Source organism: Peromyscus californicus, unplaced genomic scaffold (genome assembly GCF_007827085.1).
Source record: "Peromyscus californicus insignis strain IS unplaced genomic scaffold, ASM782708v3 Scaffold_6__1_contigs__length_162567912, whole genome shotgun sequence".
NCBI classification, from domain to species: domain Eukaryota; kingdom Metazoa; phylum Chordata; class Mammalia; order Rodentia; family Cricetidae; genus Peromyscus; species Peromyscus californicus.
In genome coordinates, this window is record NW_026294584.1 from 113,476,069 (window position 1) to 113,499,755 (window position 23,687).

Genomic DNA, 23,687 nt, shown 5'->3' on the forward strand with positions numbered 1-23,687 from the left:
TCCTTAGACTCTCGTGTGACCTTACAGAACAAAAGCTGTCCCTTCGTAATAGAACAGTTTAATGGCATTATGATAAGGACACATATGCCCATTTACATAAAATATCAAATTGGTTTCCTTTAAGAGGCATAAAGATGTCCATAAAAACAAAAGCTATAAAGACAATCCTTCTAGTAACTAATCACGAGTTTGGACATATTTTCAGTAGCAACCCTAATTTGTACTCATCAAAGGAGAACATATTGATTTGTGTGTGTATTTCAAGCGGTGCTCTTACGCATGCTGGGCCTGTGGTCGCAGCACCCTCCCCTGGGAACGGTGGCTTCTTGAACTGCAGTGAATGGCGATTCTATTTGTAGGCATTCTTGCCGACAGCACACCTTCCTTTCTGTCGAGATTATTTAGTCCTCAAATTACACTGTCTTCTTGGAGCTACGGAAGAAACATCTCTAGCCCCTCCAGCCCCTCAATAACAGTGGTTCTCAATCTTTCTAATGCTGTGACCCTTCAATATGGTCCCTCATGTTGTGGTAATTCCCCCACATACACCATAAAATTATCTGATGGCCACTTTATAACTGTAATTTTGCTACTGTTATAAACTATAATGTAAATATTTAATATGCAAGACCCATAGACTGAGAACCAGTTCTCCAGAGACTATGTTCAGTCTTTAGAATTGTGGAATCTGTTTTCTGCAATCCAAAGACTACAGAGCAATTTCAATACTGAAGATCCTCAGACTGCAGCTCAGGCCACATGTGTATAACACAGAAAGTCAGAATGCTGGTCTCATTTGAACTCCAGGGGCATGCTGGCCCCTCCCAGGCCACCTTCTAATTGTAAACAAAAGCACCATTTTCACAGCAGTGGAGGTAAAATCCAGAAGAAGATGACTTACCTTCCTTTAACCAAGGAATGTTGCTTTTGTCATTTTCAAAATGCTCGCCTGTTCTTACTTTTATCTTTTCCAGCTCAGTTTCTGACATCTGAGGGGGAAACAGAATTTGCGATGTAAGAAATGCATCGAGAGTGCACATTGTGAGCACAGTTTTATGTTAGGAGACTCTTGACATATTATGGAAGTTTTTCCTGTCTGCAGTGTTGGGACACTGTCTAACTCGGCCTTCACTTTGATCCACTTGTGTTATTTTAAAACCCTGACACTGAGAACTGAACTTTGTATTGTACAGTACTTCCTACAGTACTTCATTGCTCTGCAGCAAAGCCTGCTGTAAGATCTTGGAGCTCTTGGATCTAAGTGAATAATGGATTCCTAGCTAGACTGGGGATTGTCACAAATAAATAAACATTTGGTTGCTGTTTAGTGTCTTTTAATGTCGTATAGAAAAGTGTGCTAAAAAGTAAAACACAAAGATATAGATAACAATCAAACACAACAGGACCTTTTCAGGAATGTATTGAAAAAGTAAGAGTCTTATTACCTAAGCTAGCTAACATAACCTCCCCGCTTCCCTCCACTCAGCCGAAAGTATCCAGGAAGCCTTCTGCACACCTTCAGAGCAGAGCCCTTGGCTTTGGGGGCTTGCTTGCTGTGCAGACTCTCCTCCATTCAGCACTACAGAGCACTTACCTGTGTGTTGCAAAAGGAGGAAGTCCAAGGTGTGGGGCTGGGGTGCAGTGTGCTGCAGCCTCCCTTGTGTCTGGGTCTCCAGCATTCCTCTACCCTGGCAGAAATGAGCAGAGGCAAACACACTCCCTCCCTGGGTGGTGCTAGATTTGTATGGCTGCCAGAAGCATCCAACTTGCGGCTGAGAGGTTTTGTTTTTTTTTTCCTAAGGTAATATAAAGCCTGTGGTTTAAAACAATAAAACCTCCTCCAGGCTAACACTTATTTAAAATGACACTCTACCAAATAGGCTAAAAACGGTGAATTCTTTTCAAATGCACAGAGTGACTCCTATCCCCTTCCCTTCCAACCCACCATTCATTATTTAGTATTAATACTAAAAGGTGATGAAAGAACATACTGAAAACATATACACAAACTATTTGGTTTAAAAGAGAGACCTCTAAAGCTGAATTCCCCAGATGTTCATTCTCTGGCTGCTGTTTTGAAAATCATTTTTCCCTAACATTTTATAAGCAATAAAAAAACTTAGAATTTTTGACTTTACCATTTGCAGATATAAATCTAAAAAGGATTTGGAATGACATTCCAAAGAGCATTAGTCATTACATTCTTAGGTGAGGACAACATTGTTTTAAATGAAAGATAAAAACCTAAATGTGTAGCCCTTGAGTATACACGATAAATAATTCACCCGTCCTGAAAGACGACTCGTTTTTGTTTTTGTTTTTGTTTTTGTTTTTGTTTTTATCGTGGAAGTATTTGGTTTGTATCTCAAAGTGGTTGACCCCCTCTGATGTGTTTGCCTGCCACAGATGTTATCTGATTGTGTAGTAGTCATTTCTCCATCACCCAAACTTTATTTCTTTGTGTACCATGCTCTCTGTCTTACCATATTCAAAACTACCTTGATCAGCCAAATTTCACACAAATGCCACCTTTAGTTCCTTCCATTATGAGTAAGAAAGATTTCAGATTGCTTAGACAATAGAGAAGCCCTTGAATGGTTGGTTTTTTTCTACATGATTTTCTACTCAAAATCCAGATTCTTTGCAAAGGCCAAACGTTTACTCCAACTCAATTGTGTGGCTGCTGTTCTGCCATTAACACTCCTAAAAATATTTCTTCACAGCTTTCTCTCACTGCTCTCCTGAAGGATTTGTCCTTTGTCTGATTCGCTTAGAATTCTTGGTGTGATTGGCCTCCATTTCAGTCTTTCTGGGAACCTGCCCTGTCTTCTCAACAATGCTATGAGCACCTACAGGATCAATTTCTTTGGCAGTATTTTCTGTTTAATACTTGACCAGTTCATTCACAAACTAATGATGCTAGATCAATAAAAATACCATACCAAATATTGACGATAGTGTTTTCCTTAATCCCAAAGTTGTAAAATATGTGGTATTATTCCTTCTATTCTAGCTAATTTTCCAATAGTTTAAACCATTGCCCTTAAGAAAAACAAATCATTCATATTTGTCATGTTATTGGACCAGAGAGACTTTCAGTAAATAATCATCATAGAGACTTTGAAGCACTGAGCGAGATTAGTACATTGAGTGAAGAAATTCAGGGTATTTTCACACAGAGGCAATGGAGGACTGGGACAGAAGCAATGGGCTGTGGACATATCAAATGATATTGTTAGTAATATTCTTTCATTTAAATTACCTTTGTTTTAATTTTCAATGTGGATTTTAGTCTCTAGTAGATTCAAAAGTTGTGCATTCTCTAGAAGGCAGAGAATCATGGGAACCCATATGGGCATGTGGTGGCTAATTTTGGTTGTCAACTTGACTGCCTCTACAATCAACTAAAACCCAAGCAGCTGTGCTATAGGATGTCGTTCTGTGTGCTGTGAATGTGTGTTGCTCTGATTGGATGATAAATAAAATGCTGATTGGCCAGTGGCCAGGCAGAAAGTATAGGTGGGACAAGCAGACAAGGAGAATTCTGGGAAGAGGAAGGCTGAGTCAGGAGTTGCCAGCCACACACAGAGGAAACAGTATGACAAGGCAGAACTGAGAAAAAGGTCCCAAGCCATGTGGCTAAACATAAATAAGAATTATGGGTTAAATTAAGTATAAGAGCTAGTCAGTAATAAGCCTGAGCTAAAGGCCAAGCAGTTACAATTAATATAAGCCTCTGTGTGTTTACTTGGGGTTATGTGAGTAGGAGAGATTTGTCCCGACTGCCGGCAGGCTGGAACACAGGAAAACTTCCAGCTACACAGCTGGGCACACTTAAGGGAGATTTTTCTTGATTGGATCATTTGAGGTAGGACCACTCACCCTAAATCTGGGCCACACATTCTGGTGGCAGCCACATAAAGGGACATGAGAGAATGTTTTTGGTTTTCTTTTCTTTTCTTTTTTTCTTTCTTTCTTTCTTTTTTTTTTTTTTTTTTTTTTTTTTTTGCTTGCTTGTCCTCACTGTCACTGGCAATTTAATCTATCCCACTGCTGAGGCACCAGACTGGGACTGCTAAGACAGCCAGTCTTGTGGACTAAAAAGCACCTGGATTTTTTGCTTTTGCATTGTGAGGCAAATATATTTATTTTTTCTATCAGTTCTTTTCCTTTAATTAACCCTGACTTGAAAGTCACGATCCCAAGTCAATTGTAAAACCTCTACAGGAGGCTGGGATCAAGTTTATGGATAGTATACTCACTTGCAATGCTCCAACATCTGTTATGGAGCCTCTGTAGGAACCTCTGACTATATTTATTTATCTTATACTTATGTCCAAATCATCTTCTAGCAGGCTGTCTCAGGAGAAGCCCATACTTCAAAAGGGTACACACAGCCCTTGCTCCACAAACTACAGGTGACTCTTTTGGTTCCTCTTCACCTGTAATTGGCCTTTGATTATTCTTGACTTGATGTGTTCTCTACTTCTTTACTATTGCAATTCATATTATTAATTATGACCTGGTAGTATATTTTTCAAACTTTGGAATCCTTGTACAGGAATTCTTTTTTATGAAGAAGTATATTTTATAATTTGCAAATAACTAATGTTGGTTAATGCATTTTAAACATGACATTGGTCCTGACCATTGGACTTTTTCTTCTGTTTTATCATTTTTTTTCCACATTCTCACTACCCTTGCATTTTGGCTTTTCCTTTAAGTTGACTCTTTTTTCTTTCTCTTTTTAAATTTTATAATTAATTTATTTTTACATATCAGCCACAGATTCCCCTGTCCTTCTGCCCCCACCCGCCCTCCCCCCTAATCCACCCCCCATTCCCACCTCCTCCAGGGCAAGGACTCCCCTGGGGATTCAGCTCAGCCTGGTAGATTCAGTCGAAGCAGGTCCAGTCCCCTCTTCCCTTCACCCAGGCTGAGCAAGTGTCCCAGCATAGGCCCCAGGCTCCAAAAAGCCAGCTCATGCACTAAGGACAGGTCCCGGTCCCACTGCCTGGGGGCCTCCCAAACAGTTCAAGCTAATTGACTGTCTCATTATCCAGAAGGCCTGATCCAGTTCCATGGGGGCTCCTCAGCTATTGGTTCATAGTTCATAAGTTGACTCTTGTCATTGAGAATGGCACTATTTTTCTTTTTTTTAAATATTTTTATTTTATAATTAATTTAATTTTACATATCAGCCACGGATTCCCCTGTCCTCCCTCCTCCCACCCCCCAGCCTTCTCCCCCCCCCCCCAATCCACTCCCCATTCTTACCTCCTCCAAGGCAAGGTCTCCCCTAGGGAGTCAGCCCAGCCTGGTAGATTCAGTCAAGGCAGGTCCAGTACCCTCCTCCCTACACCAAGACTGAGCAAAGTGTCTCAGCATAGGCCCCAAAAGCCAGCTCATGCACCAAGGAGATCTACATGAGAATGGCACTATTTCTCGTTGAGACAACTCACTTGGAATTCTATGGGTGCCTAGTATTTGTAACATGATGTCGCTAAGCATAAAATTCTCTTTTCTCTCCATCTCAGCAGTCAGGATGCTAAACATAGGTTACAGGTGCTTTGTTTCTGGGTTATCTGTTTCTATTATCCTTCTTAGAAATCACATTGAATGTTTCCTACTGATGCCAATACTGAAGCTGTCTGTTCACCTGCCTAGTGACATGCATGGGCCACAGAATTCTCTGCTTGGGTAATGGAGTCTGATTTGGATTAGGATTTTAGTCTCTTGAGCTGAGCTTGACCTTGGAATGAGTGAGTTAAGCTTATGACAGATCCAGGACTGAAAAATAAAAGGAAACAAGTCATTTGAAGCAGTCAGGACAGACTGGGAAACAGTAATCAAATCTGGAGCTCAAAGTGGCAGGCCAGCTTCAGATGTCACAAGGACCTGGGATCTCATCAGAATACAAAGCAAACAAACGTGTTATGTATTTGTTTGTTTGTTTGCTGGTTTACTTGGATGGGGATAACATGAACATTCCTTTGTAATAGTTCTTTTTGTTTAGAATCAAAATCTGATCCAGAAATAGAATCTTTGAGGACAAGCTGTCCATCAGAAGGCAGATTTTGCCAAGAAGAAAATATCTAAGGTGATCACATTTCAAGCTCCAGTTCCAGTAAGAATAGGATTGAATGTAAGCCCTTCCTCTGAGCACCTCCCATTTCCGGGTTCCACCCACAGAACATTCTAACTGCCCTAACAACTGGACCCTGCTCCCACCCTACAAAATAAAAAGCCCAAGTTCTGGGACCTGAAATCCCACCCCAGTCCCCAAGAAAAACCATATAAACCCTGTCTTCTGCTCAGTTCTCTGCTGTTTCTCACCCAAGCAGAGGCAGCCACCTTCCTGGTTTTTCTTCCCTCCTAATAAATCTCTTGTGTGAAGTTTGTTGTGCAGTATGACTTTGTGATATTCATTGGCTCCCAACTGCCAGGATACCTTTCCATCTGAGCTGTAACACTTAAATTGAATGCATGCACAAAGTGCCATTTTAATAAACAGGACAAAATCACCTGTGACTTTTTGATTGTTTAAGTGTACTCCACATTATCATTTAGTATTGCTAGTAAAGCAACGAAACTGCATATATAACACATGAATATCAATCACTGTGCCAGCAACTTACAATATTAAATCTGAGGACTATAATTTGCAGAATAGAGCCTATGATGGCTAATCTTGGTTGTCAACTTGACTACATCTGAAACCAACTAAACCCCAAGAAGCTGGGCATGCCTGTGAAGGGTTTTCTTGATTGAACCATTTAAGATGGTGCTGTGGGATGTTCTGTATGTCAGATGTGTTGCTCTGATTGGTTAATAAATAAAACACTGATTGGCCAGTAGCCAGGCAGGAGGAAGTATAGGCGGGACAAGGAGGAGAAGAATTCGGGGAAGTGGAAGGCTGAGTCAGAGAGACACTGCCAGCTGCTGCCATGACAAGAAACATGTGGAGATGCCGGTAAGCCACGAGCCACATGGCAAGGTATAGATTAATGGAAATGGATTAATTTAAGATATAGATATAAGAACACTTAGCAAGAAGCCTGCCACGGCCATACAATTTGTAAGCAATATAAGTCTCTGTGTTTACTTGGTTGGGTCTGAGCAGCTGTGGGACTGGCGGCTGACAGAGATTTGTCCTGACTGTGGGCCAGGCAGGAAAACTCTAGCTACAAGGTGGGATGATCCATTCTAAATTCAGATCATTTGCAGTCTGAAGACCCACCCTAAATCTGAGCCAAACATTCTGTTAGAAACCCATGTAAAAGGACATGGAAGAAGAAATATTTTTGCTTTTTCACTTTCTCTCACTGGAAAGTTCATTCATCCCACTGCTGAGGCATTCCCTCACTGGTATTAGGATGTATCTCTTTAGAATTCCAACATAGACTGAAGACCAGATGAGACACCCATTCTCATAGGGGAAACAACTACCAGAATTTTTTGTTATTCCATTGAGAGATAGCCATTGTTGGACTATCCAGATCACAGCCTATAAGCCACTCTAATAAACCATATACATATGAATATGAATATATATATATATATATATACAAATAAATGTATATTCATTCTATCAGTTCTGTTCCTCCAAAGTACCCTGACTTCTACAGAGCCCTTGGAAGAATTTGAGAGTTGGGTCCAAACACAAACAAGATTTTATAGAAAGGTGTTCTTCTTTGAAATTGTACTTTCTACTACAGATTATAATTGCTAGTATTTAGTACAATTTTAAAAAATTCAATAGCCACTCAAATATCTAACACATCCCACCAAAGAATAAATGTTTAACAATTCTCTTTGGTCTTTTGTGTCCTTCGTACAGGAATTCACATGGAGTGACTAAACAGTCATCCAAAGTGTCAAGGAGAAAAGTAAATGACACCTGAATAAATAAAACTCCCTATTTGCTGCATAGACTCTTAAGGGACAGAGAGAGTTAATACCACAAAGCAAAGCAGAGCAAGGGTTTAGAACACACTTAGCTTATCAGAAGTGGAACAACAATACTCAGGATATAAAATGTCGTGTTTGATCTTTCCTCCATTCCAGACCATTAAACAAAGATGCTTACCTTGACCAAATTATTTTTATATAGTTATTTTCATTAACTTAAATCAGTGTTGACGATGAGAAATGATATCAAAGGAACTGCATTTGACACTTGCCTGGAGGTTTATTATGAAGATGTGTGGCTTCCCTGGGGCTTGTAGCATGCATTCTTTATTTCTTGTGCTCCCCTAGGGAAAGTGTTGCTGCACTTCAAGTCATGTGTAATGCATGTGGAGTTAATCCATACCTGCCTTCTTCCTTCATGCCTTCTCTGCAGTATCCTGATACACCTGACACACACTTCATACTTGTAAATGTCATAACCCCATAAGGGATGTGTGTAAGCTGCTGATTTTCTCATGGAGAAATTAAAAGGAAAAAAACTTTAAAAATGTTTGTATTGTCATCATTTTGGGTTGTTTTCCATCCTTCCCTAGGTCAGAATTTCCATCTGATGCCATTTTTCTTCTCTCTGAATACTTTTCTCCAGAATTTCTTGAGGTCTAAGAGAAATTCCCTTACATTTTATTTGTCTAAAGATGCCTTTAGTTTGCTCTCCTTCATGAAAGATATTTATTCTGGATATTGATTTTTTTTTCTCTTTCTGATTTTGTGGTCCTTGAAACTGAATTTAGGTCCCAATGAATACTATGGTGACCGAGCTCTCCCAGCCTTCTTCTCACTTTAGGAGAAAGTCTCACTAAATTGCCAAAGCTGGCCTGGCACCCTCTCTTAGTCCAGGCTGGCCTCCTGCTTCAGCCTCTTGGGTAGCTGGGGTTACAGGCCTGTGGCACTAGGCCTGGTTTAGACACTTCATTCTTGATTATCTGATGTTTTTATTTTTCCTGTTTCTTATTTCTTTTCAGTTTTTCTTCTTTCTCATTTATTTGTTATTTCTTTCTCTTCACTGCCCCCTTATACTTTTCCCTCTCTAGATTTTGGCTCTTTCTCCCTTCTCTTTTCTTTGCTCTTTGTGTATTTTTAATTGATGTTTTTAGTAGCTTTATTTATGCAGTGTTTTAGGGGAACTTTTCTTTTTTGTTTTTTATTGTTTGCACTCTGCTGAGATATTAGGTTGTTTACATTGATATTTTTCAACAAATTCAGGGCATTTGGCTAATTATTTCTTCAAACACTAATTCTTGGGTTTTTTTTGTTGTTGTTGTTGTTTTGTCCTATCAGCTTTTCCTCTGGGATTCCAAGTGTATACACATTAGACTACTTAATATTTTCCCACAGGACTCATGGTTTTACACTTCTCTTTATACTTGAAAATAAATAACATACTGATTCCCCCTTTGCCCCTGAGCCTTTCTTTCTGCTGTTCCCTATCTACCATCAAGAGCAACTGGCATCATTTTTTGTTGTTGTTTTAGAATTTCTCTCTAGTATTTGGTATAATTTCTACTTTTTTTGGTGGTTTCCCAAAGTCATTTATTATTACCACCTTTTTCTTTATCTTCTTTATTTTACTTATAGTTTAAAGTCATCATCTAAGGAGAGACTCTCTGACATCACGGCCTACAATCAACTGCTTTTATTAATGTTATTTATTTACTTTCTTAAAATGTGATGCATTTTCTTCATTTCCCAGATTTCATTTTTTCAATCTGTATATGGAATGTTGTTGAATGATATCTAGTCTGAACCATACTGTACTGTCTTGATAAATATTGGACTTGTCCTAGCAAGGTAAATTGATGATGTCATATTTTGATCCCATCAAACTTTGCTCTAGTATTTCATGTGCTAATTCCATCTTACTTCTTCTCTTGGTGTTGGGGTCCTGGCTACTGTGGCAAAGACATCTCCTTCCTTGGATGTCAACTAAATGCCCCCAAAGCTCAGTGTTTTAGTAGATCTATAAAACCTTCCAGCATCATATTAACCATGGCATCTGTGCTCACAGGTGCCACATTTTGCAATGTTTTTCTAAAGGTTTCATTATTTGTATGAATATCCCTACCCTTTATATGGGAAACATGCCTCCTGTCTACCTTGTAGGACTCCAAACTCTAGAACCAAACGATAGAGAATTCACAACCTATCTCCTGTCTCTTTATTCTTTCTTCAGCAGGTCTATGGTTCCATTTATATTTTACTTAACCATAGTGGCAGGAAATGGTACCAGGTTAAGAGTGGGAATCAAGTTATAGCTCATCTGTTGTGCTTTCCAACTAAAATGTCTTCTTTCTATGTTTGGGGCTACCTTGTAACTAGAGGTATAAGCCCCGTGTCATTTACTACAGCATGACCAATTGGAGGATATGTTTTTGTACTTAAATGAAAACTTAAGCAAAGGATTCCTTAGCCTTGAGATTCCAATTCTGCCTTAAGTTTATGAAAGAATCAGTATTTGTGAAAGCCTTTCTTATAATAAGTACCAAAGAGTTGAGGTTCCAATTTAACCATAAATTATACATTAAATAAGAATAAAAATTTGGTTAAAAGTAGCATTTAAGCTACTCATCTCACCGAATTAAATTCTGGGAAGTAAGTAGCAGAGTAGGAATGGAATTCAAGAAAAAATGTGTCAGTATGGTTTAAATATCAGATGGTCATTTAAAAGGGACTTAGTGTATTATTATCTTATGCTTAATCCTGGCAATATTAGGATAATAAGATCCCTAGATAGTCTTTACTCATTTCCTAGAAGTACTTTAATGGATTTCAGGGGTTATAAAGCAATCCTTCCTTTCTGCTCTCTGTCTATCTGTGTACCATCTATCTATCTATCTATCTATCTATCTATCTATCTATCTATCTATCTATCTATCATCTATCTATCTAACTATCATTGTGTGTGTATGTGTAACGTGTGTGTGTGTTAGGTATTAAAGCTAGGGCCTTATACATGCTAAATGCACACCCTACCACTGAGCAACAACCCCAGTTCAATAAATCTTACAGAAACTCTTTGCATGCCACCTGTTATTGAAGTATCAGTGACATATAAAAGCATTTATATAAAATATGAGGTCAAAGCATCGTAAGGACAGGACACCTGGGGTATTCAAAACCACCTAGATCACCTAAGAAGAGGGGACCCTCAACTGAGGAATTACCTCTGTCTGATTGGATGATGCACATTTCTGGGAGGCATTATCTTGATTGCTAATTGATGTAAGATGTCCTAGCTCACTCTGTGTGCCATAGTCCCTAAGTAGGTAGATCTGGGATATGGAAGAAAGCTAGGTGGGCACTAACAGAAAGAACAAGCAGCTAGACAGAATTTCTCCAAGATCTCTCTTTTGGTTCCTGCCCTGAGTTCCCTCAGTGATACACTGTTAGCTGGAAGTGTGGCATGAAATAAACCCTTTCCTTCTCAAGTTCCATTTGATTGGTGTTTTATTATAGCAAATGAAAATGCAAGACAGAAGGGTTTCAATAACAGTTATCGTTTGTGGATGCAACTAGAAGACATAAACAGAGCCAATTAAGGGTTTCTGACATTGAGAGACTATCCCAAAGGCTAGCATGAATTGCTCCACAAATGAAGACCTCCAATGACAGGTGACCTTCCTGGGCCACGCAGGAGTAAAGGGCCAAGCAATGCAGAATGGTACTGATCTCAAAGGATTCTTTTATAGATAAAAGAAACTGACAACTTGAATCTGAAAAATGTGTTTTCCTGTCATCTGTAGAAAAAAGGGATCAGCTGTTCAATTAACATCAGTTATGGAGACTTAATAAAATACGTCATTCTACATAATCTAGGATACATGAATACTTTTAAAAATATGAAATCTAAGCATTTTGAAAGAGTTGGGTAATTAGGATTGAACAGTACAGCACATTGTTCACTCTTAAAAATGTGCTTTCTTGAGTTGGTGTTCCAAATCACTTTACAATTACTTATTAATAAGGAGGTATTGATTTACAAGATTGTTACTCTGCAGTGTCTTTTGCTAAATTTTCAGTAATTACTTCATTATGTAAACTAATAGCTAGTATTGACAGGTATGAAGATGCTTAAGGCAACGTGCTATTTAAGCAGCACGACCTGCCTGAACAGTTTACCCTACTGTTACCATCTGGAGCTGCAGGTGCTTGGGGGTCACATCTCTTGTTTGCCTGTCACCTTCTGTCAGACCCTTTCTCATCTCCTTGACTGTCTTTGCATTTATAACTCCAGATCTTCTTAGCCACACAGGACAGCTAACCACAGTCTTTCTCAGAGAATACTTGATCTTCTCCTGACATCAGTGAAAAGTACCTTTTTTTTCAACCCCAAGAAGGGAAGAAAGGGAAAAAAGGGACATGTTATCTTTATCAGTCTTTTCTCTAGACCACCTCTCATGGGTCAGCCACAAAGCAGGATATTTAAATATATTCAACTTCAAATACAATCTCAGTTTAACAGGACTTTTGGATCCAAAAGGAAATTCTAACATTTGATCAGCTATTCACAAATGATGTCTTTGTGTCCTTTAAAGAACTATAAAGCAAATAAAAAAAACTGTAAGCAGTTTTATTTGATGTTATCAGAGATAAAATAATTCTTTGAAGAGCTTCGAGACTAATTGGAAAAGAATATCGCTATGTTCCTAAATTATTAATTTAATAAAGCTGAAACCACACAGGACCTATATAGGTAATGCCACCGTACTGAGAGAATACACAGTTGTGGATGTTGTACAGATTACAAGGGAAAGTGATACTTATTGACATGAGAGCACTTAATAGGTAAAGATTTAAAAAGCCCACAACAATTGGCTACAGAGATGAGAGACGGCAGGGATGACTAACAGAGAAACTGTCCCTTCTTGAAATCAAATTTAAGGCAGCATTTCATTCCTTCTGAGATAAACAACAAAGTATAAGATTCTTTTTCTTGAATTATGAATTTCCTCTAAGCTGTATACGACATAAAAAGAGAAACTGTCCTTTTTCTCCTGAATCTTGCTTGAAAGTAGAAAAAACGTTAGTTTAGTCTGAGTTGTTTGGTCATGGTGAAAGATGAAATGAATGTGTCCGTGTTGCACTAATAAAAACCAGGACTGGGATAGCCACACTGGGGTTAGGGATGGTGAGCTCATGAAACCAAAAAGGAAAATGTCTGCATTGCCCACTTCTGTCTCCCAGTTGCCGACTGCTATGAGTAGACATAGTTTGCCAGACTAGTCTCTTCATTACATTGCCATGGGCCTTCTCCCTGCCAACCTTTTCCTAACTTGGGAGCCATGGCTGAATGATGTCTTCAGGCTGCCACATGCAGTAGTACAGGTGGTACACTGCAAAACTGCTGGGTGCATGAAGAAATTTGCAGCGGAGTGACCATGCTTCCCAAAAGTCCATTCCCTACACATTTATAGTTCAAAGGGGCCTTGCAAGATAATTGTGGGGGAGAGCTGAAATACACGTGTCCCTTTTTATATAGGGAGGTTGAGGAAACCCCACCCCAAACTCTTAAGTGTTATTCCTCATCTGCTGGCTCACCTCGCCTGTGCAGCTGTCCAGCACTATGACCCCTTCCAGCTTCTCCATTTCCTGGATGGTGGTATATTTAGTTCCAGAATGAAGAGCATACACCCATGACATTGATTCCTATTGAAGCTTTGTATGTCCAAAGCTCTACAGAGAGTAGCTAATCAGGTCCCAACAATTCATGTCACTATAACCAATCCCTTAAAATACATACCTTCGGTTGATTCCACTTACCAGATGGAACCCTGATCAATGGAGTGAATCACTCACGTTGAAATATAGTCATTCACAATTCTCTATAGTCCTGCAGTGCTCTGCCTAGGATGTCACATCAGCAGCTTCAAAGGTCTCTGTTCCCACAGCTTAAATAGCATGAAGCCTAGAGTCTTATTGCTTGTATTGCACTGACTATATGGTAGAATCTGGGATATGTTGGGACTCTTCCCCACATCTGAGCCACTATCTGAGCACAGCTTAATAGCAGAGGCACCTGAAACAATGCAGCAAGGCCACTTCCCATCTCACCCTTCTCCAAAGTTGCATATCTATGGGATTATTGCCTAGCAGTGCCTGTTAGGCTGGCACTAGAACTAGTGGTCTACAGAATGCATCTAATTTCTTAGTTATTTCATATTTGATTCTCAGAATTTCTCAGTGCTAAAAGGAGTTAACTTCAAGCTCCATTGAGGGATCCAAAGTTAAGGGCAGTCATGGAATGTGATGGAAGATAGTGATGAATAACACTTGCTGGAAGCAGTGTAAAAATCCAGCCTCACACATTTCAGAAGACATTGAACCACGTGATGAGGATGTGTGGCAGATAATGCATGGGTAGGCAAGGTGTCCTGGATGAAATGGTGCCCCTCACACTCACTTTAACCCTATCTAGAAACTCCCTGACAGGCATGCACAGAGGTTTGTCTCCTGGGTACTTGTATATCTACCAAGTTCACAGTCTATATAAACCCTTACAATACAAATAGGAAAGACACAGGGTTCAATAGTATCTAACATGTGAGGGCGTTAGGATGTGGCCCTATGTATAGGGGGTGGGATGTCCTGTACAGTGTTGAAAATGAAGCCTGGGGTACTAAACATCCAGTTGTATAAGGAAGCTTCTATACAATAAAGAGCAGGCCTGTCGAAATGTGGTACCTCTCTGCTGAGATGCACTTAAGTATTCCAAGAGACACCATAGATTTCCTTTTCCATTCCAATCACTCACCCCTCTGAGCTGTGCGTATCAACTAGGTGTGGATCTGATTAGCTGATAAAAGTTATTGCTGGAAGATTGAATAAGGCTCAACTTTCAAGTGTTCATTTACATTTCAAAAGAGAAAATAATCAACTCGATAGAGGCTCTAACTAATTGATGCTGCAAGAGAGAAAAATATATTAAAATATTTTTATCAGAATAGTGATGTCGTCTCCTTGTATGGAGAGAAATTTTGAGGTAGTTCCTTCTTTTGCAATTTTCATCCTTCAAATTCTGCCATGCCCCTTTTGTTCACTCTACCATAGTGCCCCCTCACAGAAGAATGGAAAAGTGTATGGCTAATATCACACTGACAAAGCATCACTTTGTACCTCTGTAAGTAGCATTTATAAACACAGGGGTAAAGCTTAAGGAAACCTAGTAGGTACCTCAAGTTGTAATTTGTTTTTATGCCATTTTGTCTTCCTTTCGGTGGGACAGCAAACTTTCCTTCTGACCGGACACTATAGAACACACTGGTGAAGCAACCTATGAGCACTGTGGCGTATTCTTCCAGAATAAACTCATTTCCTTGACACCAGCTATTTGGTGTGACAAATAGTTCACATCCACAATTAACTTGTCATGTTCCTTCCTAAAGGTTTCTTTCTGTACCTTTGATATCAGTATTTGTAACAGCATCCTTGGCATTCACTTTAAAACAACCATAATTTCTATGGAGGCATTGCAGTAAACATTTGTGTAGCTGTAGAATTCCCTGTGGGTCCTCTTTGTATGCTGAAAAGACTGGTAGGTACATCCTATGTCAGTAGGCAATGTAGGTGTCTGTGTCCTGACTCCTGTATCACTGGTGGGTTTTCCTTATCGTTAGTAGCCTAGCTCTTTTCGTTGTGGTGGACATGATTTTAAGCAATGGTGACAATTTCACACCATCACTGGTTTGCTCCTTATCCCTTTAGATGATCAGAATGATAATCTCTTGCAGAAGTTCTACCTCGGACTATTGGACTGGCTTACTGCCTTTACGGTGGGCAATCCTCTTGAGTTTTATCTCCAGTAACTATTTGGCTCTTCTTATTTGCACAGGGAGAAGACACAGACAGGGTTGTTTGTTTTTGTTTTTGACAGAATAAGGTTTACAATATCAACAAAACACATCTAAAATATCATTGTGGTGCAGTAGGCTACAAAGTTTGAGTAGCATCCTCTAATGTATGTGGCTGCCCATATAGAATCCCAAAAGATGATCACGCCAAATCTGCTAGCCCAGGAAAACACCAGAATTTGAAACCTGAAATGCAGTTTCAATGGCATGCATATTGTTTTCCCACCATTATGAAGCAGGATAGTCAAGAAGTTGTAAGTCAAGGACCGTCTGATTTCATGACCATTTCTGGTATACCATGGCCTGTGTATCCTGGTTGAAAGTTGCTTTTAACTTTCCAGATATCATGTGACTGCCTGTCTACTCACCTACTACATAACATGTTCTATATCGTGGATCTCAACAAGATCAGGTCGGAAGTGTGTGTGTGTGTGTGTGTGTGTGTGTGTGTGTGTGTGTGTGTGTGTGTGTTTATGTTATATTTAGGATAACTTCATTCAGCATGTGTAGACATTTCCTCTTCAGTATTCCACAAACAATAAAGTATAACAACTATTTATCTAGGATTTAAATTGGACACGCTGCAGTAAGTCACCAGAGGGCATATGTGTGGGCTATGTGGAGATACAATACCACACAGTGTTAGACAGGGGCCTGAGTATTTGCTGATTGGGGAGGTTTATTCAGTTCTCTGGGGCAGTCCTAGTATTAATCCCCTGCAGACTCCAGGGGATTACTGTACATATTGGCTTATTTGATGATGGCCGTGATAAACAGCATCACAAACATTCACATGTAGTAAGTATGTTATAATGGAATTTTGCTTCCCAGGTACAATCAAATACAAAGGACCTGACTTATGATCTCCTCTCCCCCTCCCTCTTTTAATTGAAAATAGATTCTTCTCCCATGCAACATATCCTGACCACAGTTTCTCCCCCCTCCCAATTCCTCCCAGTTTGTTTTCCCCACATCCCTTCTCCCCCAGATCTACATCTCCTCAGTTTTCCTTCAGAGAGGAGCAGGCATCCAGGAGATAACAACCAAACACTACAAAACAAGATACAGTAAGACAAGGCAAATGCCCTCATATGAATGAAGCTGGGCTAGGCAACCTTATAGGAGGAAAAGAGTCCCAAAGCAGGCTAAAGAGTCAGAGACACACCCGATCTCACTGTTAGGAGTCCCACAAAAATACCGTGCTAACAACCACAACATAGTCACACAGGACCTGGTACAGACACGTGCAGGCCCTCAGCATGCTGCTTCAGTCTCTGTGAGCACCTATGAGCCCTGCGTAGATCATTCAGTGAGCTGTGTTCTCCTGGTGTCCTCCATCCCTTTTGACTCCTATAGTCTTTCCTCCCTAACCTTCTGTGGGTTTCCCCAAGCTCTGAGGGGACACTCTCCACATAATGTTTGGCTGCGGGTCTCTGTACCTGCTCCCATCTGAGGCCAAAGGAAGCCTCTCTGATGACAACTTGTACAAGGTGCTGTTAAGATCTCATCTGAAGCCACTAAAACCACTGAAGCAACAAGAACAATCAGCAGGTAACCAGAAGAGCCTAGTGGTAGCCAGAAGTAAATCGTGTTGAGACTTGTCTCAAGTTTGCTGTATCAAGAGATCTTCCTGGCTAGAAAAAAATCTGAGAACCTGGCAGTCTCCCAGAGGTGAGGAGACAGTGCAGAGCTCAGAAACGTCAAAACAGAAAAAATTCACATGCCAGAATACAGGATGGACAGAAAGGTGAATTGAAAGCAAGTGTTCCTTCTGCTGAGCAGCCATTAGTACTTACATGGAAGGAAACACCAGAATCCAGGGGAGACTTCCAGAGCAGAGCAGGAAGCACACAGTACCCAGCACTCACACAAGGCACAAAGTAGCTGATTTGAAGTAGAGCATCCTCATAGTGGAGGAACAAGAGTGACAGCTTCTAAATGGTGTTATAAAGTGACAAGGCTTGACATTAGCCGGGAATTACCATGTGCACCAAGAAGCACGAACATACAAATTCTCCCAATAGCACTTTGAGCATCTGAGATAAATTTACATGCCGAAGATAGAGTCTAGATATTTAAGGGTTAAAAATTCAAGATGAGCCGGGCGGTGGTGGCGCACGCCTTTAATCCCAGCACTCGGGAGGCAGAGCCAGGCGAATCTCTGTGAGTTCGAGGCCAGTCTGGTCTCCAAAGCGAGTTCCAGGAAAGGCGCAAAGCTACACAGAGAAACCCTGTCTCGAAAAACCAAAAAAAAAAAAAAAAAAAAAAATTCAAGATGAAATATAAGTCTATGTAAAAACAAAACAGCTGTAAAACTTGATTCCATTTTAAAGACGGAATACTGACTCATCTTGGGCAACAGAATAAATAATCTAAATAAGCAAATAAATGCTGTAATTTGTAATAATTGATCAGCAGCTTAAATCAGAAATAATGGGAACTCAAGAGAACCTTCCAGAATGGGGAAGAAGCACTTAATTATATTAATATATAAAAGTATTTTTTCATTTTAAAAGTCATATATCAAAATCACAGTGAACTAACAGTTGATCTAAAGCTTTCATAACCCACAGATTTCTTTCTATAATTAGTTATGAAACTTTGAGAGCACATCAGGAATCTGATGTATATGAAAAGTGAAATTAACTATTAACATTAAATGACATAGACAAGCTGTCTTCATCATGTATCTATATTTATCTTTATAAATACAACCATTTAATATAGCATTTGCTATTCCTGTGGTCTTTTATGGGTAAGAAAGATGGACAGAAAATAACTAAGGAAAGATGTACTTGTTGTTTTGTTCTATGGCAGAATTTGTTATTTTTATTTTGATTATTCCTTTATTTACAATGTTTTCATATCAGCCAACATTGTATTTCAGGTGCTGCACATGATAATTATGTACTCTGATCATCTGCTATTTGAGTTAGCAGTGTTTGTTTGAAAGTAATGAAGGTGGTCACCAGAAGGACAAGGTGTGGAGTTTTTAATAAATGTAAAGTCATAATAATTTATACTAAAAAATTTATCCAATGATATGGTTTTCTCAGATTGTCATGAAACATTCCTAAGAGAGTTTTTACAAGTCTGTGAAGTCCATACACATAAACCATAAAAAGATATCTGTCATATAGCATATGTAGGACTGGAGTGAATGAAAATGAAGTAGGTGTCATACATCATACATAATTCATACACTGAAAAGTGAAAACAGAACATAATTACTTTTAAATTAGGGTGAGTTGAAATTTTACAAATTTCCATTAATTTTGCTTTCTTTTTGCTAATAATGTGCATAAGTATGTTGTGATGATTTGAAATGAGAAAATTAAGATTCCCCCACTCCATGCTCCTTCTTCTTAGACAAATGTTGACCAGTGGGAAGCATGGGCTCTGTAGATTATTTAAGTGTGCCCAGTGAGTTTCACCCCACATGCCAGAAAAACTTCTACAGTGCTGTTTATTTCTACTCTTCTGTACATTTTTTTTCTCTAATGTGTGATTTCTTGACAACCTTCCTACTTGGCTCAATCGAAGCTGGTGGACAGCCAGAACTTGTGTGCAGCTTATCAAATGGTGGCATCCCAGGGAGGGATGTGTGTTTCCTGTCCCTGTCTTATCAGGACAAGACTCAGGGTCCCCGATACGAGACCATAGATTTTACCACTCTCACAAATCCAATTTATTCTATCTATTTTAGACTTAAGCATTCCACATCACTCTCGACACTTCACTATACTTCAGGAAAGATAAGGTAGAAAATCCAAGACACTGTGGATGGAAATGGAACAACAGTGTCTGCACATACAGATCTTGCTGGAGAAGCACATTTAACATGTGAAAATTGATAATTCGCCTTCTTAAACTTCCCTAAATGGCTTGTTTATTTAAATGACAGACTGAAGTGTGTTTGTATTTGTTTCTCAAAATTGTCAGCTAATGTGCACTCTTGCCCTTTCCACCATTATTGAAACATTAGAGAGACAAAGTCCCATTTACTTCTGCTCACCAAGACTGTCATATTCAGATAATGGCATGATGCAGAATTTATCAAGTACCAGAGGATGATCAAAGTTAATGGAGCAAAATGCCATTAGAGTAGGGTTTAGAGGAATCCCGTGAGATTTGGTACAGTAAGTTCACAATTAACCTAGTATGCCGCTGCTGTGTAGAAAGACAAAGGGGGGCTGTGCATTTATGAACTTAGCAGTAATAATTCCTATGAATGATCTAGATACCCGGAACCTCCATTGTTTAGATAAGTGTGACTTTTTATATAGCATTGCTTTTTTCTTTTGCTGTAAAAATCATTCAGAGTGAGGCAGGTGAGATGGCTCAATTAGCAAAGCACACGATTCCTGAGCATGAGAGACATGGGTTCAGATCCCCAGTTCTCAAATAAAGAACTGACTGTGGTGGCACGGGTCTGTGATCCTAGCATGAGTCAGCTGAGACAGGAAGATCCCTGAGGATCCCTGGCCAGATATTCTTCCAGAATTTGGTGAGCTCCAGATTTAATAAGAGACTGTGTCACCAAAAACAAGATAGGAAGTGATAGAGGAAGGCATCCACCATTGACCTCTAGCATCCATAAGCACAAGCATACACAGTACACGCATGCACCACACACACATACACACACACACTAACACACACACACACACACACACACACACACACACACACACACACACACACACACTCCAATAAGTCAAAGTGCAGGACACAACAATAAGTCAACCCAGTAAGCATTTTAGGATGAATTCCTATAACTATAAACAGTATTTAAATGATAAAACCAAACATTTAAGGATGGGGTGCTATGACCAAAACACCATTACAAATTTGCAATGTTTTTCCTCTTTCATGAAAACTCCTAAACTCTCACTCAGACTGACTTTACGAATTCACCTGCTGTGTTCAAAGTCCCTGTTCCTCCTGCTACCCACCGCAAAGAAGCCATTCTTAGGTTAAACCCTTCCTGAGTGACTCAGAGGCCCCTCCCTCCTTAGCCTTACCACAAGCTGCAGTCCCTGTCAGTTTCTCTAGTAGATGAACAGTGTCAAACCCGATGTTCCCAAACCTAGCTCACAACCTTAAACTGATCCTTGTTGATAGGGGAAGTGTGAGAATTACATGATACAAGAGGCACCTGGTTCAGTGCCTGGCACTTGGTGAGCTGGGAATATTTCTCAGTTGATATGGCTTTGCAAACTAAAATCCTTGACTAGAACTGGGCCTTCATGTTCTGCTTTTGTTAACATTATTGCTTTTATTTGGCCAATCAGCCCTAAAAATTTGTGTCTGTTTTATTTGTCCACCATCATCACTCTATGCCCTTCATTGTCACAGAATCCTCTAGATTCTATCTTCATAGGATTCCTTTTTCCTTGTTTCTATGGCTACCATCCCTTGAACTCTTGTTTTAGATATTGTCTAATTGCCGTTCTGTTTGCCTCTTTCTTCATTCACACAGCCAGTTTCCAAGTTTAGATGCTGGACTGGCTGATCCTCACGTCGCATCCTTCTTTTTACAAAACAGGTAGGCAAGTGACACGATCCCACCAGTGAGGCCAGAGGATGGCTAGCAAGGGTGTTCTTCCAGTTAAGAAGTAAAAAGAAGCACACATGAAACAATGGAACCATAAATAATAGAATCAAGGTTTTCTACAAATACCACAGATACAATGATGATGTCCTGCTACTGATGACATCTTAGTTTGTATAAGCACACTCTAAGAACAAAAATCACTAAATGATGCATTTACTCCTAAACTATCCCTGTCACTAAGATTTGCAAAATTGAATATAACTTTGAAAGAAATTCATAAGTGCAAACTTATATCATTTTCTGTACTGGATAATGCTGTAGGCAATTCCACATGTCTGGAATTGTTATATTCACCCTGATGCTACATAAGAAAACAATCCTTGTACAAGATGTCTAGGAGAGAGGCCAAAATGATCTGTATCTATATTTTATTAATTTCAACCTTTTGTATAAAACTCCAAGTCTAAACACCACTGGTTTCTTCTAAATAATCTGCCCATCTTTGTCCTCCATTTCTACAAATTGCCCTTCACATGCTGCAGGGCAGAAATCCTCAGTGCCCCCTTCGGTCACATTTCAGCCTTGTTTAACATCCTGGACCTCCTTCAGTTTTTTAAGTAACGATCCTCAAGGGGAATTGATGGATAGCGTAACTCAGAGGAGCGTGTGAAGAACCCCCCTAGAAACTCTGCAATGCACATGGAAGGGAAATTGGATATGAACTAATTTGTATGACAACACTCTCTTCCTTTCTCTTCTTGGTGAAGAGTCGCTTTCTACACAAAGTAGATGTTGCTCGCAGAATTCACCATCAGAGCACCCTCGCCTGTTCGACTCTTTCCAGAATAGTTTGACGTATTGAAAGTTGTGTGTGGCTGCCTAAGATGATTTACAGATTATATAACTTAGGTATTTTTCCCCCTCACTTCCAGTGGCTTACAGAGATACTATAGGAGAACTGTAATGACAGGTTATATAATTGTACAAGCATCCATCTGCTATTTAGGGAAATGAGTTCTTTGTCAGTGTCATTAGAAAGCATCAAAACAATAATTTAACTATATTTGACATGTATCAGGCTAAAAATCAGAATTATCATAGAGGTGACTTTAAAAATAAAATTTGTCTACCATTATTGACAGTGACATGGTCCCTGGAGAATAGAAAGCCATGAGGTTTTTTACTTTGATGGTGGTATATATGTGTAACCTGTAAGTAGACACATGTATATTAGGGGGGCAGCTCAAGGCTGTGTTTCAATAATAGGGATTTAAAACAAATGGGCTCTTGAGGCTGACAAGGCAGTGTTTTCCTTCCTGTTACCCAACTAAATTCTTCCCTGTGTTCAATGTTGTAACAATTATTGTAATTTCCTAATTTGAAAACTCATGTTGTCAGAGTTTCTGTGTTGTTTTTCTTCAATATCCACAGCAATCATGTAAGCTGAATCATAGATTTTCCATGAAAGAAGAACATGAGAGTCAGTTAAGTTTCTCAGAGCTAGTGTACTCCAAAGTTAAATAGCTGGATCCACATGTGACGTTTAGACCTTAAATGCTACTCTACTTTTATTACTTATTCCCTGTGTCATAATCAATACATTTATTTTAAAGTTTGTAAATGAGGGGTAGAGAAGAATATGTTCAACATATAATATATACTTACATGAAAACGTCATGTGTCACACCACCATGCACAATGAATACATACAAAGATACCTTTAAAAATTACAACAAAGATAAAAGTATTCATTCTCTTAAAGGAAGCATAAACTATGTAACAGAGATATTAAAACCCTTTCTACAGTTGTGGTAGCTCCTCTTTAACTAGACTGCCAAGATCCTGTAAGCAAGGATTCTTAGCCTTTCCTCACAGTCTACTGACACCCCCTCTACTTACTCCTAACTAAGAAAGTGCAATGCCTCTTTTAATGATGTAATTGTTCCTTCTTCTGAAATTTTGGTCACAAGTGATGTCTGTTATTTCTCTAGTTCTTAATTGTTTCTTTTCTTATATTATTGGGGGTTTCCCCCCTGATTTTGCACATCATAGCCAGTGTAATGTAATGTGACAAGAGGCTGATCTGAAATCTATTTTGATGACTCACCTGCAAATCAACCATTGGGTAAACATTTGTCTGTCCCTTTATCTTATAATGATATAAAAGATGTTGCCCAAATAAGTTAACACTCAGCCATGTGTTAGTGAGAGTCCCTTTGATCCTGGTTGGTGTGTCTTCACTGCAGCTAGGCTCCCTAGGTTTTGAGGATAAATTGTGGATGCTTAGTGACTTACTTGCTTCCCTCACAGTGGGC

At 39.4% G+C, this 23,687-nt stretch overlaps 1 protein-coding gene across 1 annotated transcript in view; it reads right to left on the minus strand.

The window, feature by feature from the left end:
* Nucleotides 1-1,700, minus strand: part of Mdfic2 (MyoD family inhibitor domain containing 2) — a 111,935-nt gene extending 110,235 nt beyond the window's left edge. The window contains exons 1-2 of the mRNA XM_052721694.1: nt 1,595-1,700; nt 902-989 (exon numbers count right to left, since the gene is read on the minus strand). Of these exons, the coding sequence (XP_052577654.1) occupies nt 902-989 (88 nt within the window). The 5' untranslated portion in view covers nt 1,595-1,700. The remainder of the gene's footprint in view (nt 1-901; nt 990-1,594) is intronic.
* Between the last annotated feature and the right edge of the window lie 21,987 nt (nt 1,701-23,687).